The following is a 13,485-nucleotide window of genomic DNA, read 5'->3' as shown; positions in this document are numbered from 1 at the left end:
CTGGGAAAGAAAAATAGTTGTCAAAGGGAAACACAAAACTCCACTCCAGTGGAAATTTATTAGTGTATTTTATTGAGGTGTTTTTTCTGGGTTCCCTTTCTGCTGCAATTGTCAAGATCAAAATCATCTTCAGCATAGATGCATTTCAGCCATTCTTGAAAAGTGTCTCCCCTTAGGAGTCAGCAGTGTGGCTCTGTAAGCTTTGTTTTATTTAGAACTTGATTAATATCATTCCTAGCATGAAATAAGAAACTCCTATTGTACCACGAACAACTTAGTATTTTATTTTTAATACAGCCTCTCAAAATAATCTGACTGCCTTTCTCAGCAAAGACATAATTAAAGGAAAGTGTAATCATTAACTTAATTTTCACAACACTTAAAAAGTAAACAAAATGGGGGAAAAACCACAACTGGATACTAAACTAGTTCCAAAGAAGTAGATTTATTGTATTTAATACAAACATTGTGTGAACACAATGAATGTTCAAATATGATATCTAGATTATTTTAAAATACTTTCCATCTCTGGCCATGATGTCATGATTCTCTGCGCTTCTGATTTTACATACCTTGAAAACTTTTTTTCTAATAGGTCCTCAAGATTTCAAAGTGAGTTGGAATTATAGCAAGTTTCTTATTGGCACAATATATTGTTAAAATGAACTCAAGCAGAGTTTGACATCACAACTAGTTTTATTTCAGTTTCCCACCTCTAAGTTGCCTATGTTAAAATACATCTTCCATGGAGTTGGACAGTTACATACTTTGTGTACTGATTTATTTTTTTTTTTGGCTGGAAAGCTAATCTAGTGGTTTAATACAACATAAAAAGGTTTGTGACAGATCAGGCACAGTGACCAAAGCAAGGACCTATGCGTCCAAAAATGTTTCATTTTCTGCAGTTCACATAGCCTTAGTGTATACCCAAGTGGTTTTCTCACCAGAACTGAAGCACTGCTTTGGGCTAACACTGTTGCTGATGAGCTCTGGTTAAAATGAAAAGGAATGAGAAGGGAAAATTTTAATTTAAATTTTTACATCAAATCCTCAAGCAAATTCTGCTTAAATTGCTAGTGTAGATACATGTTTGGCTTAGCTAATAAGGGTACTCAGTCTCCCTGCACAAATCGTCTCAGTTATATATTTTGCAGTCTGCTTAACCATCCTTTATTCAGTCGAGTTTTTGTACAAAAATGTTGAAAATGGTAACTTTTTTCAGTTTAATATCTTGTCAGTTTACCACCTCCTCGTCAGGAGGAGGATAGGTTGGAGTTATGTTTTGTCCCCAGATAAGCAAGGGAATTTTTCATAAAATATTTTGAATAAACTGTCAGACTTTTAAGGAAGGGAACATGTACGGCTGGAAAGTGTCGTATTGCTTTTCTGTATCTTCAGTTCCCTCTGAAAAATGGTAGTAAACAAGCTTGAACACTTAAAATTGAAAATTAGGGCTGAAAAATGTTAAATGTGCTATGTACTGAATGTTTAGTATCAAACAATTTTGAATATTGCCTCCAAATTTATATAGTGGATAGCAGTATTTAGTACTGATTAGATATGCAAATGAACAATTTCTTGACCCCTCAGAAAACCAGACAAGCAGGCCACCAACAGATACTTCGGCAAACAAGCGAACTGCTGAGGGAACACCACAGGTAGGTTGTTGATTATGTTTCTCTATAAAATTCTAAAGTTACAATCCACAGGAGAAAAGTTCTTTACCTTTATTGCTCTTAATGAAACAATTTTAGTTTCTTTTTTGTGCCATCCTTTCTAGTTTCTGTCCATTTGTATTTTTCTTCTTCTGATTCAGGGTATTACTTGGAGCATGAGCTTCTGATAATCTTTTCAGAAGTTATCTGATGGGGTTTACGTAAGTAGATGAGTTAGTAATTCAGGAGCAAACTAAAAACTTGTCTGATACAACAGAGCTAACATACAAAAGAAAACCCTGCCCAGTTTTTGCCCGAGGGGCTTGAACTTAAAGCTACAAATATTTTGTAAATTATTGCAGCATTCTCATTTCCGCACTAATCCAGAAGTTAATACTTCGTTGCCGTATGTCATAGAAAAAAAAAAGGAAAAGAAACTTTCTTCAGAAATAACTACTTCATGATAAAGGACAACTTGCAGTACTTCTGGATTCCTTGTCTTAAGATTTGTTGAACTTGCTTTGAAATTTAAAGGTTGACATTAAGCTAAGTAAAATTATTCATAATTAATTTTACTTTTGTATACAGATATTTCACAAAGCACCTCATAGTTACATTGTTGTTAACTGGTAGTTATTTTATTAAAGGATATAAAATTAATTTCTTCTAGCCAAGATTCCCACGCTTAATAGTGTTTCAAGGTACAGTTAAATATTAATTGTATTTCAAAGCAAGAAGAAAATATACTGGACAAGATTCTGGTTTTCGCCTCTCACAGAAATAGTCTGGCAAAGATAGCCAGTATTATAAGAGTATAAACTGTGCCTCACTCAACATTTTTACTAAGGCATTTTGTAAAGAATGGTTGTTTGGAACTTCAAAGATACCTGTGGATTATAGCTATTAAAACATTTGTCTGTTCTTGATACATAGGAAATTCAGTACCAGAATGGATGACAGACAGACGGTTTTAAGACTTAATTTTCAATATAAGCTGCATATTTCGGAATTCTTTTTCTTTGGTAGAGCCTGAAACCCGGAAAAGATTTTTGGAAAAAGAGTTTGTGTGTGGTAGTGGTATTTAGCAATGGAAGGTGAGCAGGAGGGAAATAAAAGACACATGATGCTTTCCGGTTTTCAGTCTTCTGTTATAGTGTATGTTACTAGGTTTGCTTTCAGTCAAATCAGTTAAAGCATGTGTAATGCCATGGTTAATAAAGAAGGACCTGATGCATTTTAATTGGCTAGTGAGGTATGGAATTGACATGCCATATCATTTGAAAAATCCAGTTAATGCCACCTGCTTTTTGTTATGTAAAATGCAAAATATTATGTATTACTCCGCACTTCACAGCTCTCAGAACAAAAAGTAGTTCGCTGTGTGCCGTATACCTGTGGCATATTTGATGGTACAACTTTGATCAATTGTTTCGAAAAGCAGTTGAAACAGGAAGAGACTTCATCAGAAAATAAAGAAGCGGTAGAAGCAGCACAGACGAATTTTAACTTCCCCGAGGATGTCCTCTTTGGCTTGGAGGAAGAGGAAGAGGATGCTAAGAGCATCAAAAACACCCACAAGCAGACTGGCTGGGCAGCTAACTTATTAAAACAATGGCTGGCCAAAAATGGCAAGGATCCTAGCTTTGAATTGGTCCCAGTAAGTGAACTCAATGATATCTTAAGAGAGTTTTATTACACAGTAAGGAATCATGATGGAAATACCTACAGTGTGGCAAGCTACAAGTCAATGCGTGCTGGCTTAAACCGGCATCTCAAAATGCCACCTTATAATCGTCAGATTTGCTTAATGAAGGACAAAGAGTTTGCTAGTGCAAACATGGTATTTGTGAGCGTGCTGAAGATGCTGCGCATGCAGGGGAAGGATGAGACTCACCACCATCCTCCTATAGCTGCTGAGGACTTGCGTAAGATTAAACAATCTGGTGTGTTGGGATTGCACAGTCCACTGGCACTCGTCAACAAGGTGTGGTTTGATTTGCAGTTGCATTTTGCCAAACGAGGGAGGGAAATTTTAAGAGATCTGGCTCCAGATGCGTTTGTTGTTGAGAAGGACAAGAACGGGCGTCGGTACGCTATGTTTAGGTATCCTGGCAAAGGAAAAAATGGAGAAGATCCTCATAAAATGGGTAAAATGTATGATATGCCAGGGGACCCAAACTGTCCTGTTTTCTCCTTGGAGCTTTATTTGTCTAAGTTGCCTCCAGAGCCCCCTGCCTTTTACCTGCATCCTTTAAAGCTAACCTCAGAGCAAATGCAAGAGCAGCCTGTCTGGTACAAAAGAGAACCGATGGGTGTGAACTACTTAGGTACCATGATGCCCAGGATAAGTGTGGCAGCCAGGCTCTCTCAACGATATACCAATCATTCTCTCCGAACTACCACCATCCAGCTACTGTGTGAAGCAGGACTGGGGCCTAGAGAAATAATGGCAGTGACAGGCCATCGCTCCGAGTCTGCTATTAGACACTACTGGGGAGCTGCGGAAGTTCGCTACAGGGCTTGGTCAGATATAATGGAGAATAACTCCCCCAATTACCTATTTAGCAAGATCCCAAATGAAGTGATAAAAGAACCGCTATCTGGTGCCTCCACCTCTTCTATAAACCATGTTGTTCTAGAACAAAGGAAAATTTTATTCCCTAAGAAATCTGTGGTGCCACCTGACACCAATTCTGTGACTTTAGTCCCTGAGGGACACCCAGCTCTGAAACCCAAAAGCCCTGTCTTGTTGAACCACAGTTCTTCCAAGGTGTTGCTCCCCAAGAACGTGGCCAGTGGGAACCTAACTGTCAGTCCCCTTCAAGGCTGTTGTAACGAAACTGTCTTTATAAAGCGTGTGATAAAACAAGAACCAATGACTTGATGCTTCTGTAATGGAACTGATTTCAAATGAATTGCTAAAATGGAAAAATAATCAGATTTGTTTTTTCACTTGGTCTACTAACGAAATTTCTTATGGTCTAGTTCAGCAAGAAGTATCCTGTTCGCACTCCTGAAGTGAGCTATGGAACAGAAACTTAAACAGAGCAGGGCTTGGAGTTTGTATGACTTTTTGTGGCAGCTGGGACTCTTTAAGTGGCTGAGCAGAGCTATTTTAAAAAAATGAAAGGGAGATATTGATTTCCACTTAGCTGAAGAGCTATGCTTTCTTCGCTAAGTGCATGGCTTTTACATTTTGTGAAGAGTGTATTTATTATACCGATTGTGCCTGCTGGCACTGATGTAGCATCTTACAAATCAAATACTTGATTACTGAAGAGCATGGAGAAAGTAGAAGCTCAATGAAATAGACACAGATACACTACAAATATATACATATGCATGAAAACACCTGGAATTGCTTGACCACACTGTCACTCTCTGTTCAAATTGTTACCAGACCTACCAGAGGATTTTGCTATTTTTTTTCTTTTCTTTTTTTTAAAAAAAGCCGCAACATTCTTCAGAGTTGATTTTCTCTGTGAGCCGTACAGTTGATTTTTCTCTGTGAGTCCTGTATTGCAGGCCTTTCCTTTTCCAATTTAATATTTCTGGCTAGGATTTCAGTCATTCTGTTCTCCAAAGGCATTATTTGATACAAATGATACTAAAATTAGGATCTCTTCAGTTGTGCATGAAATGGGGAAAACGTTCTCAAAAGAGCTGAGAAAGGTTTATTGCTTAAAAGGCAAGTATTTAGAGTTGAAGTGTTGACTCTGTGCTTATCTTGTGAGAGAATTTTTTGTATTTCCTCTCACCTACCTCTTCCATCACATTTCACGTTGTCTTTGCACTATAGTCTTTGTCAGTACAGTATAATTCACAAGAAGCACATCCTGTTCTTCCCCACCAAACCCTATCCAAATACTATTTGTGGTTTTAACTTCTTTAGATTAGTTCACTACAGTAAACTGATCCTATCATTACATTCTCCATAGGAGGTTTTTACAGGGTAGAAATTCTCAGGATAGTGGATGTGAATTTTGTCAGAGAAACGAGACTGTAGTTTAAAAGGCTGTTTAATGAAGAAAAATTACAAATTACAAAAATTACAAATGAGGAGGGCTAGTGGTAGTTAATTTTTAATGAATCACACTTGAGTATCTAACTCATGGTTTGTCTCTGCTATTCTATGCCATGATTTTCACCAGGATTCTGACAAATAGAGAAATTTTTCTGTAAATAAAAATGGATAACTGGTCATCAGATCACAAATTATGGTAGGTCCGCTTTGGAAGAAGAAACAGTGTAGCATTTACAACTGGTTTCTATCATATTGACCGAATGAAATAAGATTGGTTTCTATCCCTTTGAAATGCATGTGTATATGTGTGTGCACACATGCACCCACAAACACAGTTCATCACGCTGTGCACTTCACCGGAAGTGTCTGTGTTGCTCAGCAGTGGGCAAAATAGAGAAAAATCCCTGCTGAGATGACAAATTGGCAATGATAAACTCTTAATTTTATGGAGAATTTCCTTGCTGGGAAAGACTTTCAAATATTGAATGAGATTCATCTCTTTGTTATAGTCTGAACAGCAGACTTGATGCCTGAACTTTGGAGTTTTTGTCTTGGCTGATAATGTTTCCCTTTGTGGCCTTGGGTAGGTTATTCGTACTTAGAGCATCACATTTCCAGCACAGAGTGTTCCATGTTTCTGATGGATCATGTTAAAGACTAAAAGGTTTAGAAAGTGCTGTATTTATCTTGCAAATTGTGTTTACAGTCACTTTTATTTGCTGTTGTTATAATGATTGAGCTAGTTGATCAGATATAATTGTTAATATAAAAATTACTTCTGCACAATCCTACACTTTCTTAGTTGCAGCATTAACTTATGACATCAATGAGTAGAGGAAGGAAATCATGGATCCAGAACTTCAATTTTGTCAAGCTTAGTTGGAAATGGTAGAGAAAGTAATCCTTTCTAATAGCCAGAAAGAAGAAAAATCAAAAAAACAAAGGGCAAACAGTTCTCAAAATTTAGAATATGTCTAGGATAATTTAAAGTAACATAGATTTCCAAATTTTAGGGATTCATAGAATTCATTTAGTGGGACTGGCAAATCTAATTTCTTGTTTGAAGTGATTTACTCTAAACTTTCACCAAGATGGGTATGTATTGTTTTTTACCCCCCAAAAAATATTCCTGACTTTGTCTCAAGTATTTCTTTATTCTAGCATACTGGCATTGAACATTCATCCTGCAGCAACAAGAAAAGTATGTTGCCAGGAGATGATTCTTTTCTGTTCCCTCTTGCTGCATACTGTGGTCATACTGACCACATGCCCTGCTCTGGTCCTAATTTCATTTAGGTAACTCACTGTAACAGCCTATTGCTAATTGTTTCATTCCTTGACATAAATCTAGTTGGTGATTTAAGTTGAAAAAGGGACTCTTTCGGCCAATCTGGGCATATGTCTGATTCTTTTTAATTATCATTTGGCTTCTAACTTGGCTTCCATTCTGTTGGCTCATAATTGGATATTTTTGGCTTCTCATTTGTTAAATTCCAATTGTGTTGGCACCAAACTATACGATGTCCTTTTACAACCTTCAGTTTGAACCTGATACTTCAAAGCTACTGACTGCAGTATTACTGGCTTTTTTATTTTTGTATGTGAGAAAAAGCATTCCTGGTTTGGGCTGGAAGTATTATTGCTTCACAGTAGGTGGATTCAGTGTTCACTAAGTTTTCTGCTAATATTTGAATTAATTCTAACTAACAGAATTTATTTCTAACCTTCCAGAACTTGAAAAATATTTCTCCTGTTGCCCCTCCCATCCAAAGTGTTAAATGAATCTTTCCTATATGTGTTTCCTTTCTGGAAAATCTAAAGTAGAAAAAGAAAATGGGTGTTTTGCTGCTTTTGAAAAGTGAACCTTGGCTCTGTGTACAGTAATAGGGGCAGCAGAGGGTCTTTTGTTTTAAGCTGTGAGATAAAATTTCAAGTCAGTCCTGTTAATTGCAGTACAGGTTATGTTGTGTGAACATCATGAATTCTATCAAAACCAACATGAATTGGACTCCTTAATGGCAATATCAGCAGAGAACCTCAAACAGCAGGATAACTGAGTGTCTTTTTTCCTTCCCCCTCCCCCCCCTTTCCATTATGTTTCCATTATAGGTAAAGCTTGTTGGTGAACCAACAGGTTAGCTACATTTTGTTTGTCTAAACTTAAATTTAGACTTTAGCTGTAAACATAATACAAAATTGTTAATCTAAATCATTTAAAATTAACTTTAAAAACCTGAATGTAACAAATATACTTTGAAAGAAATTTATGATCTTTTGCTCTTAAATTTTCTAATTAGGCCTTTTCCTAAAATCAGAATATTTCAATTGAACAAAACCCAGCACTTAGCTGTAACCAAGTCAACTAAACTTTTTTTTTTTAATAATGGCTGCCATTTCATTGATTAAATTCCATTTCCTTTGATGGAGATGACTCTGAAAACAGTGGGAAATGACTGACTGGAACCTTTTACAGTACATCCATATATTTAGTTATATATTTAGTTTTGCATCTCATTTTCATAGTGAAGCTTTGGTGCTGGTGCTGTGAATCTGGAACTTAAGTTTTCTGTGCTTTTTCCTGGTAAGTTTGGAAATCTCTGCTGTTACTTCCAGGAGTACTGCAATTATTTTTTATTAAGTTGGCACAGTATCTTACAACATATTAATTTTTTTATTCTTTTATTGCTATTTAAGTAATTCATCCCCACTGTAAGGTACTGTGATCTACACTGTGGGAGGTCTAGAAGGTAAATATTCTTCACTATATGCACTTTTTCTGCGCCCCCTGAAGAGCTCCAATGTGCACAAATGTACACAAATACTGTAAGGCATTGGAATGATGCTTTGAAATTGAATGTATTCTTGGCTTTGTTGTGTGTTTTAGTCTGGTACATCTCTTTGTTATTTTGAGCTATACAACTCTCAATAGTTGCATACTGTTCAGGTCAGTATAGTCAAAGTTTTCAGTAAGCAGCTTGGGCACATGATTTTGCTGTATGACTGCTGCTACTTTTTCAGCCTTCCTCTGCTTCTTGCTCCAAAAAGAATGGCCACAGGGATGTGGGAGGGGGCATCTTACTGTGTTTGTGTTAGTATCTCAACTTCCATTTTTTCCTGGATACACAGAAATTTAAGAGTTCTTACTCAGTCCCAGTCATTTTACCAACAGCTGATCCAGTGCCTCAGGTCCTACAATTGCATTTCTGAAGACATGACAAGCACTTTTAATGTATTGGATAAATATTATTGTTACAGAGGCAATGGCATTTTTAATTATATAAAAAATCTTTAGAATGGTTTTTAAGTATTTTATTATGAATCCCAGTTACAGATACGGGATTTACATATATTATATATAATATATAAATATAGCTATGGTATACTGAGGGGAGTCTATGAAAGCAGCTTTTATTATGTTGTTACATAAAATAACAGTGAAAAAATTTGAATGGGGTTGGATGTGTTAAAAATAGCTGGCATAAAGTCAGTCTGTCAAGAATGATTATGTCATGTTTATTAAAACACCAGGTCAGGTGAATAGTCTTTTCTTTCCTGTTCCCCACTGCAGATGCACCTTATCCTCTATGGAGTAAATATTTTTTTCAGTCTAAATTTCATCTGTGCATTTCACCTTTTCAGCTAGTACTGTTTTTTTAAAAAGAAAAACAACACAAAAATCCACCAGTGTCTTATCCATTTCCCATTGTTTCTGACATGCCTTGATTTGTTCGGTTGAACTACAGTTTAACTTAAGCTATTTTGCTGACTGTTGGAAATTGACCTGGTAAAATGTTAATAAAGTACACTTACAACTCCTATCCCTCTACTTTGCAATGTGTAGCAAACTTTGTGAATGTCTGTTGGGAAACAATGTGAACAAAGTGGATATGTCAGCGTACAATTTATAAGCAGCTCTTAAATCTATATTGTTGAAGCATTATTGATGAATATGTTTCCTTGCATTTCATGGTTTTGTCACTGAAAATAAACATGCATAATTATATATGTAAAACAGGATATTTGATTTTTGTCTCTGACCCTGGGGTTATGTTTGTGCTGTTTAAAATGCAACTAGCTCTCCTCTGTGAGGTGGAACCTTTGCCTGCGACTAATTAGAAATAGCAGGAGGACAGTTTGAAAGTCATACGAGAATGGATTCACTTAAATTTTGTTCCTTACAACAGCCACTCAGTTCAGCTACATGACATCCTGGTGGGAATATTTCAGATAATTTTTTTTAATTCATTTTTTGAAGTGGTTTGTTATTCCCTGAGACCATAGCTGTGTTACCTAAACCACCCTTAGTTACTGAGAGCAGCTTTCAAAAAGTAAATATACTTCTGATTTGTAGGCTCCAATTTGTCATTTTAGAGCAAAAAATTGAGAGGAATATTAAAACAATCTAACTGATGATATCATTACATCAGACATGGATAATAGTTTTTAAAAGCTACATTAAGATAATATGAAAAGTACTGTAAATAAAATATATTTATTGGTTACTAAGATGATCTTCCATCATCCAGGATGGCCATCCCACATAATATTGCTGGGAAATTCTGAGTGGGCTTTGGGGAGACAAGGTAGATGTTTCACCTTAAAAGAGTAAGAACCAGTAAAGGGATGTGTGTGTGCGCATGTGTGCACGTATGTGTTTATTATATACCCTTTTAACTGTTTGATAAAGGAAAAACAAAATCACAGCAGTAGAGAAATACTTTAGGTATTGTGTCAAGTGTTCCTTTATGGCTTTTGGTTGGAATTATGATTGCTAGGGCCTAAAATCAGCATTTTGGGCAATCAGTGTCTTAGCCTTCTTGATTTATGATTCTTATTAATAGGGGTAGCAGAACCAACATCTACTCTTTGCACCAGAGAAATGAGAGGGTATATAATACATAGGGGTTTCTAAGACTGGTTATTCACTTTTTCCATGCTTGCATCATTCTTGTTCTTTAGGAGGTGTTGCACAGTACTGATTCAGAGTAAGGGGAACACGGCAATCTTGTAAATGCAAAATGTAAAATGTCTGTTAATAGTGTTTGAGTATTATACAGGTATGCAGCCACACACTATCAAAACATGTATTGCAGCCCTCTGAAATTTTGTTTGTGCAAACTGTGATCTCAGTAAAACGCTGACTTCATTGTGTTATCATTCACCTTTTTATCTTGGTAAGAGATGACAAATACCTGGTCAAGTAAGTTTTCGTGACAGCTTTGCAAGGCTGGAATAGTTAATTCAATTTTGTGGGAGTTACTTCATTGGAAAAAATAGCGGTTAATGAGGAATAAGTCTTGACATTGAAGCAGTTAATGACTGAAATATGCTCCAAAAGTATTAAAAAATAATTTCCACAGCTGCTTAGATTTATGTTTGAAATCTGTATTTTTGTATATGGATGACTAAAAACATATGGTGGGCCTTATGCGTACAAACACAGTATCACCACCCTTCCCACACACAGAACATATCTTTAACATTGCTCCCCATAACGTAAGAGTGATTTTGCTATTATATAACGCCCTGGTGCGTCATGTATGATTGTGGTGGTGGGATGCTTCATGGATTGTCTGTTTCACGACCCCCAGATTTTTTTCTGTTTTGTTACTGTAGAAAAGGTTAATAAAAAATTGTCTGCACTGTGTCAGTGTGCCACACGTAATCTTCAGAATTTTGATCTTTACTACCCTGGAATTAATTTTTATTTTGCACTGTATTTTTTTTGTTGTTGTTGCATTTTTTCCCCGCATTTTTCACTTCTACGTACTGAAATGTTCCTTTATGAAAAGCAGGTGGCATTACAATGAGTAGCGCTGTTTATGTGATGAACTGAACCGTGGCGTTATATAATACCAAAACCTTTTCTAAATCATATACATCATATGTGAATAGAGAAGTGCATATTCAGAACTTTCTTCAAAATACCAGCATTTACTTCGTGATTTTTCATGTGGTACAATAATGTGCATGTTGGGGTGTGTATGTGTGCTGTAATATAAAATTATGTATGAGGTAACATTTGCTTTTCACTTTGAGTTTTAGAGATTTCATCCCAATTTTCTTCAGTAGTTTGCCGTTAACATATTTACGCTGTGATGTTCTGACTACTTCCTTTGTTAAATTTCACAGTTGTGGTTATGGTGGTAGATTTTCTTAACATTGTGTCTACCATAAATGCTTTGGCCTTTAAATTCAGTCTCTTTCCTTGTATTTGTTTTCCTGATGGAGTCGGAATAGTTTTTTTTCTACACCCACACACGCACTGCTTTTTTTCTTTCTCCTTTTTTTTTTTTTCTCAAAGTTACAAATGATGAATCAACCTGGTTAGCAGCAGTGCTGACATGAAAAAGTTACTGGATAGCAAAGCTAAGGTGGTATTCTTTCTCCCGCTACAGTGTATTTTACAACAGTGTGAAATGGTCTCAGCATGTGGAAGAACATCAAAAAGATAGCAGCCTTTCTCAGTGTCCCTGCTTTTCCATAGGCACCAGAGACAGCCCTGCATTTTATTGCAAGGCTGATTCCTTTTTTATTTCCTTTTATTAATTAATTATTGCCTAATTTGTAGGTTAATTATTAGGTATTGCAGTCAATGATGTGGGATATGATGTCAGTGTTCCAAAAGAAGGAAGAAAGTTCTTAATCATAAAGCACTTATATTGGTTTTATTGCAAATCTTAATTGTGACTTCAGATTCAGGTGACCTTGTTCACTGTGTTTTATGCATTTTTAACATGTTTCAGCATTTTTATTACTTCTAGGAGCTCTTTTTCTATTACAATTTTTTTTTTAATTTCTATAATGTCCATATGGCATTGGTTCTAGAAAGTCACTGTACAATTATTTTCTTCCTCAGGGAAAACTATGATTGCTGCTTTTTCCTGGCACTTCTCCCCATAAGTTTATCAGTACCTCTGTTTTTCAGTACTTTCTTTATTTGTTAAAGAGACTTTTGGGCTTGGGATTGGAAGAAAGCAGATGTTACGTTGTCATAGTATATGCAGTGGAAAATGCATGAAATTCTGAGTATAGATCATTTTTACTAATCTTTTGTAGAAACCCTAAATTACTGTAATTACTGTAATATGAACAGATATTTCATGTAAGAAATAAAAACAAAGACAACTACTAGAAGTTTTCATGGTTAAAAAAGAAAATATTCATATTTTCAGGTTTTTTTTTCTTTTACAGAATAATCAGTACTCTAGATTACTTTTCAGCAAAATTTTTGCAGCTAGTACAACACGTAGAAACACAGATTTCTAATATTAATTCAAGGGAGAAAAATGCACAAATCTGAATAGTTGTGTTCATTTTACACATACTTTTCATTATTGTATCTTCCATATCCATTATAAAGCAGTTCACACTTAACTGATTAAGTGCTGTTCAGAGGAGGTTATGACTTAGCCTCTGTTCCAGGACTTAGAGGTTTCACTCAGGTATTTGAAAGGGATGAGGATTTACTCTTGGGTTTGCCCCTCTTCTGGAATTTTCCTTCCACTTGCTGCTTTCACAAGTTGTGTGCTTGGCGTTAAAATACTTCTCCTTCATACTTGCCAAGTAAATGGGAAGTGCCTTCTCCTTGCCGGGCTGTTTCAGGAAAAACACACAACACTGGGAATAGCAGAGAGCATTACACTACACTCGCACCATCCTTCCATATTTGTGGTGGTGCACGCTCGACTGCTGCTTGGCTTGTAGTTCTCTTTTCCCCTGCTGCCTTTTTTTTCCTCCTCCTGCTTCCTTTTTTCACCTTTGTTTCTGCTCTTAATCACACCTTGCAGTCCTCTTCCCCTACTT

At 36.1% G+C, this 13,485-nt stretch overlaps 1 protein-coding gene across 8 annotated transcripts in view; it reads left to right on the top strand.

Annotated features, from left to right (window-relative positions):
- Positions 1-13,485, top strand: part of ATF7IP (activating transcription factor 7 interacting protein) — a 104,264-nt gene that overhangs the window by 71,757 nt on the left and 19,022 nt on the right. For 5 of the 8 annotated variants that reach the window (XM_014963583.1, XM_014963584.1, XM_014963585.1 and 2 more), the window contains exons 10-11: positions 1,591-1,658; positions 3,097-11,873. In XM_014963583.1, the coding sequence (XP_014819069.1) occupies positions 1,591-1,658; positions 3,097-4,539 (1,511 nt within the window). In that variant the 3' untranslated portion in view covers positions 4,540-11,873. Of the gene's footprint in view, positions 1-1,590; positions 1,659-3,096; positions 11,874-13,485 lie in introns of those variants that run through there. The other 3 variants (XM_014963590.1, XM_014963588.1, XM_014963589.1) reach the window with 1 other exon arrangement.

The sequence above is a fragment of the Calidris pugnax genome, unplaced genomic scaffold (genome assembly GCF_001431845.1).
Source record: "Calidris pugnax isolate Ruff unplaced genomic scaffold, ASM143184v1 scaffold44, whole genome shotgun sequence".
NCBI classification, from domain to species: domain Eukaryota; kingdom Metazoa; phylum Chordata; class Aves; order Charadriiformes; family Scolopacidae; genus Calidris; species Calidris pugnax.
This window is presented reverse-complemented; position numbering and strand designations above follow the sequence as displayed.